At 51.1% G+C, this 13476-nt stretch overlaps 7 protein-coding genes across 7 annotated transcripts; 3 read left to right on the top strand and 4 right to left on the bottom strand.

The window, feature by feature from the left end:
* Positions 1-201: 201 nt before the first annotated feature.
* ATEG_06616 (uncharacterized protein) lies at positions 202-2358 on the bottom strand (the record flags this gene model as incomplete). Its single annotated transcript, XM_001215794.1, has 4 exons — positions 202-668; positions 823-1517; positions 1829-2040; positions 2137-2358. 4 exons carry the CDS (start codon positions 2356-2358, stop codon positions 202-204), a joined length of 1596 nt encoding a protein of 531 aa, XP_001215794.1.
* Positions 2359-2923: 565 nt separating this feature from the next.
* On the top strand, positions 2924-4091 carry ATEG_06615 (Saf4/Yju2 family protein; the record flags this gene model as incomplete). Its single annotated transcript, XM_001215793.1, has 2 exons — positions 2924-2931; positions 2987-4091. 2 exons carry the CDS (start codon positions 2924-2926, stop codon positions 4089-4091), a joined length of 1113 nt encoding a protein of 370 aa, XP_001215793.1.
* Positions 4092-4665: 574 nt separating this feature from the next.
* On the top strand, positions 4666-5727 carry ATEG_06614 (phosphotransferase family protein; the record flags this gene model as incomplete). Its single annotated transcript, XM_001215792.1, has 1 exon — positions 4666-5727. One exon carries the CDS (start codon positions 4666-4668, stop codon positions 5725-5727), a length of 1062 nt encoding a protein of 353 aa, XP_001215792.1.
* A 404-nt stretch (positions 5728-6131) lies between these two features.
* ATEG_06613 (uncharacterized protein) lies at positions 6132-7613 on the bottom strand (the record flags this gene model as incomplete). The annotated part of the gene is made up of 3 exons (XM_001215791.1): positions 6132-6530; positions 6579-6930; positions 6988-7613. The coding sequence occupies 3 exons, from the start codon at positions 7611-7613 to the stop codon at positions 6132-6134; spliced, it is 1377 nt and encodes a 458-aa protein (XP_001215791.1).
* A 1182-nt stretch (positions 7614-8795) lies between these two features.
* On the top strand, positions 8796-9582 carry ATEG_06612 (uncharacterized protein; the record flags this gene model as incomplete). Its single annotated transcript, XM_001215790.1, has 2 exons — positions 8796-9347; positions 9493-9582. 2 exons carry the CDS (start codon positions 8796-8798, stop codon positions 9580-9582), a joined length of 642 nt encoding a protein of 213 aa, XP_001215790.1.
* Positions 9583-10116: 534 nt separating this feature from the next.
* Positions 10117-10753, bottom strand: ATEG_06611 (DUF4863 family protein; the record flags this gene model as incomplete). The annotated part of the gene is made up of 2 exons (XM_001215789.1): positions 10117-10585; positions 10662-10753. 2 exons carry the CDS (start codon positions 10751-10753, stop codon positions 10117-10119), a joined length of 561 nt encoding a protein of 186 aa, XP_001215789.1.
* A 937-nt stretch (positions 10754-11690) lies between these two features.
* On the bottom strand, positions 11691-13444 carry ATEG_06610 (uncharacterized protein; the record flags this gene model as incomplete). The annotated part of the gene is made up of 4 exons (XM_001215788.1): positions 11691-12315; positions 12374-12597; positions 12822-12952; positions 13075-13444. The coding sequence occupies 4 exons, from the start codon at positions 13442-13444 to the stop codon at positions 11691-11693; spliced, it is 1350 nt and encodes a 449-aa protein (XP_001215788.1).
* Positions 13445-13476: the final 32 nt, after the last annotated feature.

The raw sequence follows: 13476 nt of genomic DNA, 5'->3' as shown, positions 1-13476 counted from the left end.
AAAATTCTAGGATATCAATCACTAGGCTCTCATCCTTCGCTACATCGCATACCAGATGATCTGATTCAACATCCAAATTCCCAAGTCAAAAGTAACGAAAAAAGATGTCCTCAGCACTTCCAAGACCAGTTCCAAATAAATAAATAAAAAAAAAAAATTGCGAAGGGTATGGATATGGTAACGATAACCTTTCTGGTCTAGTCAAGCCGGCGCAAAGGACTCCGTATCCCAACCATAAGCTCTCTTCAACCGATTCGCAAAGTAAAGCAGCTTGTAGCCTTCGATTTCTGACAGATGAGGCCGGTGGATGGTAAAAGCTCTGTTCGGCTTGACCTCCTGTGGAGGCAAAAAGGTGAAAACCGAGCCAAACTTGGGTATCACAGAGAATCCGACGTCAACCATAGCCGCTTCAAAGGCAGCCCAGGTAATCGACCTACTCGATTTCACCTTGGAGAACAATGCTGAGAACAGCTTCAAGGTTGAGGCCTTGACTTTAAAAACCGGTACAGGCTCCGCAGTCACCGGCTCCGCGGGCTTAGCAGGCTCTGGCTGGACGTCGGTGACGGATGAATGTACTGGACGGGTCTTCGCCTTTCCCGACCTCTTTCCTACCTGGACATTCCACTCGAAGGGGGAGAGAGGCTCATGTGGTAGCTTTGCTTCCGGGTCTGATTTTGTGGCTTGTTTCTTTTTCTGTTGGTATTGATCCAAGAATGCCGAAATGCAGTCATCATTGAGCTTCCGGTACAGAGTTTCGATATCAGAGCCAGTCTTGTCGATAAAAAAACCGGTCAAGGCAAGCAAAGGTTGCATCCGTCATACCAGGTTCTAACAAGTTACTGATAGGAACGGGAAAGTCCCCCAGGTCAACATCCGTCCTGAACGCATTGACATCTGTTTTGAGCGATACCAATCTCGAGACATAAAATTGCCCCTTCTTCCAATTCATGGGAGGAAGCGGAGTGGAAGTTGACAGAGACTGAATGAAGCTGGTGATAGTTGCGAGATTAGCCAGTGCCTCAGATTCTGGAGGACTTATAGAGTCATGCACGAATGGTGAACGACTGCTCAAAATATCGACCTTTTTGATCCACTCGGCTGTCTGGTTGAAGTTGGAACCTGCACTGCAGAGAGAAAGCAGGTAGTGTAGCTGTGGCTTGCTGACTCTGAGATGGTCCGGCCAACTTTTCAGTATCACTTTGGGAATACCATCGTCCAATACCCCAGGCAGCCGTTTGAAGTATGCCCGGTATCGCAGTTGCACGAATCGTCTGAAGACCTTTATCATACGATTATATTCAAAATGGGAGACATTCGCCAGTTCCTGTAACACACTGCGGCGATACAGCTTCTTTTGAGGTCCTTCCATGAGAGCCTGCAAAAGCCGAGCTAAGTAATCCCAGATTGCTGCACCGATGGTCGCGTTGTGGACTAGGTCGAAGATGTTGAAGCTGATGTATTTATCGGTATACAACGCAATAAATCGTCCTCTGTTATCAGGAACCAATTCCGGAGCACTGTGGTGCCACATGGTCGCCATAAAATAGAAAAATCAGGCTCCGTCTGACAGGTATTGAGGTAATCTTGCAGGTTGGCTTTCTGTTCAAGAACACAGGCATGAAGCTCCTCCAGCGAAAGCTTATCCGGCTTCGAATCAAGGCACATCGAGGACAGTGGCATCTGCATGGTTTCATCGAGCCTCTGCGAAGGCGGTGCTTGTCTCTCGAATGATCCGACTCTGAGAATCCAATTGGCAGCATTGTTCAGACAGTCCAACAACACCCCTTGTCTTATAAGAATGTGTTTGGCGGCAACCTCAATGACACACTCTCTGGCTTTCAGACGAGGTGCCAGTTGGGGCCATGCTGCATCAAATGCTTCTTGATCGACATAGGCGAGGCAGTTACCGTAGGTGTCTTCGTTTCCAAACTCATCTACCACATATGGAAGGGGGCATAGCATGACCTCTGGAGCGAAATGCTCTAGCTGCGTGAACATGAACACACCATCCCCAGGGCCTTCATTCATGCCATTATGATACTGCTCACACAGAGAAGTAGTCGCTCAATGTTCCATGAGTTCCAAGAGGCGATTAGAGTCGGGTTTAGTAAGGTCTCGCCGATTCCATTCAGGCACATGAAGTCGCCAGAACCGCGTCGTGGGCAGCGGTTTATCAGGAGTTTCCATGAGCTCTACTCCGATTTCGTCACAGCAGTGCTTTGCCACCCAGAATCGCTTCTCTTCATCAAGGAAGTGCCAAATCTCCTTGATCTTTGTGTGGTGGAGGCGATACTTTCGAACTAGATCGCTGTGAAGCTCTTTGACGTCGCTCAGATCATTATCCTTGATCTTGTACATGACTGCGCTTGGTATGGAGTGCTTCGCGAGGGGTAGGAGGCCAAGAAGTCCAAGTTGAAAGATGGAGGATTCAAGGGAATCAGTTCATAGAAGAAATGAAACGAAAGGATACTTACGAAACAGAAAGAAGAGTCGAAACACAAGGTGACCGCGCCACACGGACAACGTGGATGAAACGCGGCAATCTAGCGAAATTGCAATGCATGACATGCGATTGCCAGCCTTCGACCAGGTATTGCTCTGGACAAGAAAGATGGCCTGCCACACCTTGGAAGTATGGCGAGGGCATCGGCACAACTGTATGTGATGACTCATCCGCATAACTTCGGCCACAAGGATAACTAATGCGTCTTTGCACCACCACCACGACCTACCATCATCAAGCTTCTACCAGTCTCTCCACGCAGCAGTCTTTTCTAGACTGACCTCCATTTGGGAGGTCACCGGCCCGATACACCCATCAATTATAGACTCACCCGTTACAGGGCATACTTGCCAAGATGCAGGGCTTCAGTAAGTACTCATTCTATGCGCCCAAGAGTCTCGATAGCTAACCATCACAGACATGGGACGGTGCGTCTTCCCCCCAGCTTTCCCAGCACGCATCCTAACGCAATGAACCCTACAGATACGTCCCACCAGACCAGGAAGGTCTCACAACAGGCAACAAGCTCGCCGGGAAACACCCGCTCGGCGCGCGAGCGCGCCACCTCCACACCACGGGCGCCCTGATCGTGCGCTTCGAGATGCCCTTTGCCATCTGGTGCACAACATGCAAACCCCACGAGACGCTCATCGGCCAGGGCGTCCGTTTCAACGCTGAGAAGAAGAAAGTTGGGAACTACTACTCCACGCCGATCTACAGCTTTCGCATGCGACATCCCCCCTGCGGCGGATGGATCGAGATCCGGACGGACCCACAGAACACCGCTTACGTCGTTACCGAGGGCGGGCGCAAGCGTGATACAGGCGACAACAAGGAGCTGGGAGTGGGTGAGATCGCAATCAAGCTTCCTGGTGAGGCGAAGGACACGGCAGATGCGTTCGCGAGGCTGGAAGGGAAGGTGGAGGATAAGAAACGGACCGAGACGGAGCAGAGCCGCATACTGGAATTGAAAGAACGACAGCAACGTGATTGGCAGGACCCATATGAGAAATCCCGGCTCTTGCGGCGCACCTTTCGCGCTGAGCGGAAGGTCCTGGAGACTGCGGAGGCGAAGCGCGAGGCGTTAAAGGATAAGATGAGTCTGGGGATTGAGCTTGTTGATGAAACAGAGGAGGACCGTTTGCGTGCGGGAATGGTCGATTTCAAGACTGGACTGGATACTTCCGCTACGCGCACACGCCCTATGTTCGAAGCCAAAGCATCATCCTCGTCGATGAAGGGTACCCCCGGCAGCAATGAAAATGGGAAGAAGGGGAAGAAGGTCAAGACTGCGGATATTACGGCAGAACGCAAAGCCATGCTTCGCAGTGAGTTGGCTGGGAACACCCGCGCGGCCATCGATCCGTTCCTCAGCCATGAAGGTGATATCTGGCAACCGGTGTCCAAAAGGAGGAAATCAGGACCGAATAAAGTGGCCGACGCAAAAGCGGATACTGATGGAGATACTCCCGCCGGAGGTGAAGGTCCAGGAACGACAACTCCGAGTGAATCGTCCACGGAACCAGTAACCAATTCGACTGCTCCTACGACGACTGCGCTTGTTGATTATGGTTCTGATTCTGAGTGAATATTCCTTCGGTTATTGTATATACATGTTGCGTTCAGGCGTTTGTGGCTACATATGATACCCAGGAGCTTTTGAACAGTGTTCATTCCTATCAGGATGCATTTGCACATTCCCTTTCACTCAGTACTAACTGCATTGCACAGTCACATGACAGACCGCCACGAGAGCCTTTAATGTGCCTGGAACCACTGACCTCGCTAGCTTCCCAGGACAAAGTTGACAATGTGGACGTGCGATTTTCCAAATTGCGCCAGGCCCTCTGTACGCTCGGATGGAGAATGCATTATCTGTGACCGCCATCTCTGTGTTAAGCATCTTGATCACGAATGTCCTAGGTGGCAGGTACGCAAAACAAGCCATTCCAACCTCCCATGCGACTCTGTTAACAATTGACATGAAGGATGGGGAAGCATACGACTCTGCCTCCCGAGAAGCAGAACGAAAGGAGATCAACAGACTGCTAAGATCCCTTAACCTATCTGCGCTTCTGTCGAGAGCAAGCTACCTGCGAAACGGCATTGCTTGCTCGTCACCCCAATCTCTCATGTACGACAGATCGGTACGTTCATCTGTAATGGGAGGTATGAACTATCATATCGAAATCCTTTTCGATGACGGAGTCCGATGGTTAGCGCGTATCCGAAGATTCAACGCGACCTCACCACCGGCCGATCTACGTGATTATATCATGCGGTGCGAAGTTGCAACTCTTCAATTTCTAAGCAAGACCAGGGTCCCTGCGCCAAAGGTCTTCGATTATGGCCTACAAGGGCAAACTCCTATTGGAGCCGGGTACATCCTTATGGAGAAACTCCCGGGAAAGTCACTGCGCTGGTCCCTCGCCTCTCCAGAACAAAGGAGGAAAGTTATGACACAGCTGGCAGATATATACATTGAATTGGAGTCACACCCCTTCAATACTATGGGGTCTCTAGACCAACCCGGGACAGATCACGTTGGACCGTTTGCGCGAGAATCATTGACGGACTATGTCAATTCGCAGATGCTTCCTCTTGGTCCCTACAATAACCCCCAAGACTATCTCCGTGCCAGCATTGAACTTAATCTAGGGCTAATTATGAAAGGGGAAAGCTACGCAGGGCGCGAAATCGACGCATTCTTAGTCAATCGCTTTCTTTTGGATAGCGTCCCTGAAGTTTTGCTACATCATAGCTTTGATGACGGCCAATTCTACCTGAGACACGCAGACGATAAGGGAGACCATATCCTAATAGACAGCGACTATAACGTCACGGGAATTATCGACTGGGAATGGGCTCACACTGAACCAAAATCTGCAGCCTTCAAATCCCCTATCATGCTCCTTCCCGTTGCCGACTTTTACAACAGCGTCAACTGCATTGGCAAAGATGAGTCAACGTTTGCAAACACACTAGAGGACAAAGGCAACAAACGGCTTGCGGAAATAGTGAGGAATGGCCGACTACTTCATCGCTTCGATTTCTGCTGCGGCTACGACTTTGCTGATTGGGAAGGGTTTCTAGGCCTTTTTCAAGGTCTCCGAGACGCCTTAAACAAAGATGCCGGTTTGAGCTGGGAAGACTGGAAACGGAACGCCCTGGACAGATATTCGGACGACAAACAGTTGAAGTTGCTCTTGGCACGGACAGATTGAAGTATGAAGGATAGTGGTTTCATACATTGGTTCCGAATCAAATGCTCTGGCTAGTTATCGCGATGATCCAAATAAGGACCTGTATATTTGTCCACTATTTGATACTCATATCATCTTGCTTGCTATCAGAAATCATTGCTGTAAGCATATGACACAGACTATTTTCTAGGGCTGATTTTGTGTGGATAACTTAAATAAAGGCTAGGCAGTGGACTTGTTTCGTTAAGTTGGTATAGTGTTGGGAACCACTCGATTGTATTGTATGCCGGACAGTCTACAGGAACGCTGTTCGATAGTGACTTGCAAAGACTGGCCAAGCGCAGATGCTTTCTCGTCTCTCAGTCGTCATCAGGGTATATATATACATCACACTGATCAACATTCACACAGCAAAAGAAACAGTGTTATTTCGCCCAAGGAGCCTTTGTGGTCATATCGCTTGCGTTTCCAGGGGGCGCACGTCCTGCTGACTGTGGGTTAGCCCAAGGAGCCCGTGTAGGGGCCATCGGACCTGATGCACGCGATGCATCGGGGAGTGCAGGGCCTCTAGCAGTGGCCCAAGGTGCCGCAGTCCCCGTGACGCCTGGCGGACCTGCCGGCGAGGGGGTAGCCCATGGAGCTTTAGTGCCGGATCCTGGGGCAGAATCCTTGTTTCTTGCTTGCGGTGCCGACGACGTGTGAACAGTAGATGGTGGGGGAACAGCGTCGGGGTCACGGTCCCAGCTGAAAAGTGATCCAAAGGGGAAATGTTGGACCACCGGGAACTTGGACAGTACTTCAGCATTGTACATTTTAATCATTCCCTATGTCGAGTCAGTTTTTCTAGCAATCTTAAATTGAAGCGCAAATACCTTGTTAATCTTGGCCCAACCCGTTTTAATGCCGGAAATGTCGTACAGCATGGGACTGTGTTCCCAAAACGGACCTCTTTTGACGTCGTAGATGAAGCCAACTGCAGAGAAATACATATTCGCTTTTCGTTCTCGGTCAACTACATTTGCTTTGGCGACTCCGCTGGGGTCTGGTGCATCAGGCAGCGAGCCCTCTTCCGGAGTCGGGTCGGAGTCTGAAATGGCAGGTGCTAACTGGGCGGATCCAAAGATGTAAGGAATGAAGGAGTGGTCGTCCAAGCCCCAGACACCGTGGGAGCCGGCGGGCTCTAGCGTGTAGGTTTTGATTATTTTGCGGATTAACTCAAGGTACCTGATCACGTATGTTAGTGCCACTTGCATGCCTGAATGAGTCACTGGAAGTACGAACGGTTCTATCACGCCGAGGACTATCGCTCTCTCTTCCACCCCGGGGCTATTTTTCGGAAACCCGTTCAATTTCCAAATTCCTGCCAGGAATGCCAGGAAGCTGAGCTCATGTCCAGTACCGTAGTCTAACCGCTGAGCACTGCCCCAGCTTCCCAGGAAGTAAGCCTTTAATTCGACTTCAGCCGTTGGGCCATTTGGATCAGAAGACCGGGTCTGCAGAAGCTCCGGAGATAAACACTCCTCCAGTAAAGTTGACGCGCGGCTCTCCACAATCCGATGCCACTTGCGGAAGCTTATATTTCCAAATCTCCGTGGACCAGTATCCGGGGGAGCTTCTGAAAGGATAGCCTCGAGCTTGGACAGTAGCTGTTGCAGCTGTCGAACTGGGGCAGAATATTCGACGGCATCGGAGTTCAAAGGGTAGGTCTGGACGCTTCCGTCTGGGAGTTTCGAAGGAATCATGGATCGATTTAGCTGTAGAAGGAAGGTCATGATGTCCACGTATGCTTTTGAGCACAGGAATTCGGACACATCTTCGCCTTCGTTGATTCTCTTGCAGGGCTCGATGAACGTATGCCCCTCGGCGGGGTTGAGGGTGGGCAGGATGCGGACTGCAGGTGCATTCATGGTTAATATGGAGTAATGAGGAGACGAATACGTCCCCAGTGGAAGAGAAAGAAATCAACGATTTCGGGTTCGATATACCACTGTGGGAGAAGAAGAGAGAGTTGAGTGTTTGCGGGAGTTGGCCTATCGCTATCGATAATGACGTTGTTGATCACGGGAGACCCCGTCGGTCAAACCACCATCCATCCACAACCGCAACTTCTCCCACTTCGTTTCGAACGTCCCTCTTCCCACCGCGGTCACCCTGCTGGTGTCGCCGACTGTCCTCCGCCCTGATCCAGGGGCGTCGCATCGCATGCCGCCATCATGGGTCCGCGATCCAATGCCACGCGAAAGCGGAAACGCAATACAACATCCCAGGCACTCGACCTCCTGAACGGCGTCAACAGCACCAACAATCAAACCCGTCACTCCCTCCCTCGTATATCTCGCAATCTAAGGGCTTCATTGCCCCGGCCTCCGCGAAGTGATAACATTTTCGACATTCCGTCCTCACCTCAATTCGTCCCGAACAGCCAACCACTCACGCCCCGACGGTCCACGCGTTTACAACAATCTTCTCCGGCCGACCCTACTGCCGAAAGAACATTCTCGCAACACGTCTCAAACAGCCAACCTTTCAAGCCTCGGCGATCTGCACGAGCACGACAATCTTCTCCAGCCACCTCTACCCCTACAAGAAGGTCCTTGCGACACAAACATGCTGGACAAGCGAGTCACGGAACCGATGCGACATCGCATCCCCTGGACACGGGGGACCAAGCGGATCCCGATGAGGACAAAGGTTCTGATGCCTTTGATAAGGGAAATGGAGGCGAGGATGAGAATGTCGGGGTTGAAGCATTGAATGAGGATAATGCCCCCAGTCGATCATCGGAATCCCCACGCTTTCCTCCTCCGTCCGTTGTCGTCCATCAAGCTTTATCACGAAAATCAGTGGACCAAGAGTCATCCCACTATGATGACAGCAGCGCGGGTGCTGACGGTTCTGAGGCACGGTATCGCACACCGCCGCCCGAAAGACGCCGGGAATCTCCAGGTCCTAGGGCATCTCTAAATCCTCAGATGGTCGGCATGGACTCGGTCGTAGGCCCAAACGCTTATCCTAATGACAATGAGAGCAACGCTGCATCCCACTCTGACTCGAGGCACACTTCACCCGAGATGGACACCTCGTCCGTCATGCCCAACGAGAGACGTCAGTCTGTTGACGGAGATGATGAACTATACCACCCTGACGGAAGCTTTCAATCGCATAGTGATGCGCAATCCCAGGACGAATCAGACGATGCTGACCTTGACGACTTCTGGTTTACGGAAGCCAAAAAGCTGGGTGGGCATGAAGAAACGTGGCGCAAGTTGATAGAAAACAAACGCGAGATGGAAGAAGCTGCTTCGTCAGCCGGAAAAGAAACATTCCAGGATATCGAAAACATTATATCACGTCTAGGGTCCCTGTACAGGGATGGCATCGAACATGTCAGGGTTTCTCACCGGGTTCCGAGGAGACTTGATGCTCAATGGCGCAATGCTTTGGACACGATCAATGAATCTGGCGATTTGTTAATAACCCGGGTCTGCAATCGTGTCGAAAGGCGAAGGCCAACTCGTGAAGACGGAGAAATGCTGACCGACTTCGAAGGACGAGTCATAGCGAGAATGATTCATCATGCCCTGCTCCCTTCTTTCCAGATCTATTATCAGTCTCAGGGGCGATATGGTCGTTTTCCAAAGGTACTGGAAGTGCTCAAACACTTTGTTATGAGGATTTACTGTCTTACGGTTGGGCGCCGGATCATCTGCCGGAATCGAAGTAGAGGCATGCTGCGCCCTCTAAAGTTGATACTTGCATCGCTGAACAAGGGGCAATTGATGCCAGTGTCGTATTCAAGACCTGTTATCCAACATCAGCACACCAGGACCGAGGACTCCCAACGACCGTGGACTGATGATGAAGGGAAAGTGCTAATTGCGGCACTGAGGAGATATACAGGTAAGTTTGACTTCGTTGGGGGATGATGATACAGCGCCGGGGGCTGACAGACTATAGGATCCGGACGATACACGACCATCAGCACAAAATATCGCGACAAGTTGGGACGACGAACTCCGGGTGAGCTGCGTGCGGAAGCGAGACGCATCCATGATCGACTACTGCCAGGAATCCAGAGCAGATTGGATCTTCCAGGCATGCGTGAACAGTTCCAGTGGCTATTGAGCGTGCCATATGACTGATATTTTCTTCTTCTCTTTCTCTTGCTGTTCTTCTGGCGACTATACCCACTCTGTTCTGAATTTATCTCTTAACTACTCTTGTCAATCGATACGACGGGATACTCCTGCGAACTCAATGTTTGGTTTGAAAACATACAACTCATACATACTGGACGAGCTCAAGGTTGATACTGATAGGAAATTTGTATAGTCCACAAGCCTGATGCTCATGCACAGCAACATCAACACATCCGATGGTAGCAGTGCTCACTCTATGCGACAGCATTGCTTAGATAGACACAGGCTGCGGCATATCGGGGGTCGCCGCATAGGAGATCCGACCCGCGGGCAAAAAGAAAAGAGCAACAAGTGCACCTCCCCTGACCTGGGGATAATGGTGCGTGCCTGGACCCGGTGAAGTCCATCCAGCGCCCTGCCAGCCCGACATGCCCTTCAGCTCTGCCCCCGGCGTGAGCTGCACCACGCAATTGATCTCGCCATACGGGTGCTGATGGTACTGGCCCGAGTATTCCTCCACACTGTCCATATAGACACTCGTGATGCTGAAATACCGGGACTCCTCGCACGGCGACATGATCCTGCTGCGCCGATACTTCCGTCCATCGAGCTCGTCCACCGCTATCCAGTCTTCGTTGTTTTCGATGCCTTGGCGGACAAGGGAGCAGAAGGTCTCGTAGTATTTGTTTCCTGGTCCGTAGTTCTCGTTCAGGTATTGTTCGAGCTCCTTTCCGGGTGTGCTGCGTACTCCATGGTTAGAGGTCTTCATCAAACGAGGGGACGTGTCTGAAGCAAGAGGATCGGAGAAGCTCTTACAGATTCTCAACTTCGGCAAAGAATTCGCGAGCAGTCTCCAGAAGCCGGAGCTTGTTCGGATGTTGAGAGGCTTCTGCGCTTGATACTGGCATGTTGGCTATGTTGCACCTGGCTACCATCAACCGACCTGCCAGGCTTGGGACTTTCAGGGTCAAATGCAGATTTATACCAAAGTACTGGTCCCGGACTATCAATGCGGGGAACACCCTGTGTATCCGGGCTTACAGGCATCCGGATACGTACACGGATACGTACATGCTGCATGGTCTGGTACCAGCTACCCGTGGTCCAGCACATCCAAGCCAATAGCAGATTCTTGCGTCGGTATGGGACATGCCTTGCACCTAGTACGCCTGTCGGATACGTCTTGGGTAATGATCGTTCTATTACAACGCTCCCGCCCAGGAAAAATCCCAAATACTGGAATAGTCATCTAACTGCAACCAGGACCCGTATCCGACTGCCTCATCTGGAATAAGCGATATAGTGCCTTCGATGATGCTGCCTGGAGAATTAGCAAAGTCCTGATCGTTTCCGGGCAGCACTGGCTGTCTGACAGAATGCCTTGGCTCCTGGACACTTGACTCCGGGGCAGTCAGGCATGGAGATGCATCCCATGTTCCTCCTGTTCGCATCCTTCCAGACGAAGCCGCCGGGCCTGTGTCTTCTTGGGACGTGTCATCGGAACACCCGTCAGCGTTAGAGCCATGGGCCAAGCTAGTCGGATGCAATTGGAACAGCCTTGGGATATAGGCGCTACGAGCTTGCGGCATCCGTTGTTCAACCCGGCTCCAGTGATCCTCTGCAGCCCTGGAGAGCCTCTTTAGGATGTGTTTGTACCGTCTTGCTTGTGGGCTGTTCACAGTAAACGACTCGAAAATATCTTCTGCCTGACGTAGAGCCTTTGCAACGGCCCCCCGGGAGCCTAGTTGACCAAAATATGCAGAATTCAAAACAAGAACAGACACGAATGTCCAGGCACTGTGGAGGCATTAATATCGATCCAAGTTGCTGAGGGGGACAACGAACTCACACGATAAACGGCATGTTGTTGAACAACATATTCGCCGTCAGCAACTCATGCAGCAACTGCACCGTATACGTTGCCGAATCAATGCATGTCATGGCACCAGAAAAGATTTCAGATGAGATGCTACCTCCGACTCCGTTGTTATTGAGCCCGTGTGACTGTCCAGATCCCACATGCTCCATGGAGGATTTTGCCCTCAGAGACGTGATCAGGAATGGTCTGGTCAGAAGCATCATTGCAAAATAGTACGAACAAGAAACATGCGCATTCCGAAGGTTCAGTTGCTGAACGTGTTCCGGATTATATCGGGTGTCATCGGCTGGTGTATAGAAGGCCTTTGCTAGATTGATACTTTTTTCCTGTAGCTCGCGAGTAAGGGATTGCAGGATACCAAGGGATACTGTTTCCTTCGTATAGACCTTATTGACGGCACGTTCTATGATCAAAAAAGCCCGCAAAGACTCAGTCATGGATAGGCTTTGATTAAACTCGTCGTCGAGAATTTCTCGATTGGGATCGCCATCGTCAACTGCAGTAGAGTCTGTGTTGGATGTTGAAGAGCTTCGTCCCATCATGGCGGAGAAGAATAGGTCGTGGTAATGCAAGGTTTTCCAGACTTGGGCCCTGATAACGATAATTAGATTCTATCAATACTGGGAGTGATTATACTCCAGACGCTTACCTTCTATGGCGCTCCTTCATATCATAAGCCGAGTTTGTAGTATCCTGATGGTAACCGAGAGATTTGGCTGCGCTGATAGCAATTCCCAGATTCAGGGAGGCACCATTTCGCCACGAGCAACCAAGCATGTAGATACTTATCAAAGTAAAAGCTTGAATTGTCTCAGTGGTAGGATTGTTGGTAAGTTCAAGCAACGCCAACCGTCGGCCTTGCTGGTAGAAAGACTGTGCTCGTAGCTTATCAACGAGGCTGGCGCTACGAATCTGTGCTGCACATGCTATCACCAGGCAGAGGACTGCAGACGATCCACTATCGAGAGATTCAGGTGTTCCGGTCCAACAGTCTAACAGGGTCTCGACATGAGCTCTGTCGAAGAGATCGAGAATGCCACATGTCTGGTTGCTGGCCGTCAATGACCGATGATCCTGGTAAAAAGAAACTGGCTTACCGATATAAAGAAGACGTCCACTAAACGCTTCAACTCTCCCTTGTTCCGGGTGATATACAGGTCCAACCCACCGTCTTGGACGGGCGGCAGTTCTTCGACCACAGAGAGGTCCGAGACATCGGCCGTTTGGCCTGTTTTAGTTTCAATGAGCTGTTGGATATTCTGGAGAAAGGCTAGAGCAGCACAGTTCCCAAGATACACTAAAACCGCAGCGTTAACACCTGTCCTGTGTCACGAGAATGACCCTACAAACCGATTTGACCCTTGTTATCATAGAGCACTTGGGACAACCCAGGCACCGTGACTTCGGACTCCTTCACAGACGGCCTCGTTCCAGAGAGCTGGTTGGACCCCGCGGGACGGGCTGTTGCAGCGGGTGCGTTCGCCTCGACGGTTTCCGTATGCCGGATGTCAGTCTGACAATGGGCTGTCGGCTTCTGGCGACGCCGGCGATGCCCGTAAGATCGCTCATGCGGAGAATATGCACAGCTGCGGGATTCGTTACGCCGCGCACACTTTCCACAGGGCGTCAACCCGTCGCATTTTTGTTTCGTCTTTTGGCAATAGAGACAGGCCTTGTTGATGCGTTTGCGAGTCCTCTCGTCAACCTTCGGCCGCGGCATTTGAACGAGCGAGGAACGTGTACTTTTGACCA

The sequence above is a fragment of the Aspergillus terreus genome, genomic scaffold, assembly GCF_000149615.1.
Source record: "Aspergillus terreus NIH2624 scaffold_9 genomic scaffold, whole genome shotgun sequence".
Classification (NCBI taxonomy): Eukaryota; Fungi; Ascomycota; class Eurotiomycetes; order Eurotiales; family Aspergillaceae; genus Aspergillus; species Aspergillus terreus.
Note: the sequence above shows the minus strand (reverse complement) of the source record. Positions and strands in the feature narration are given on the sequence as shown.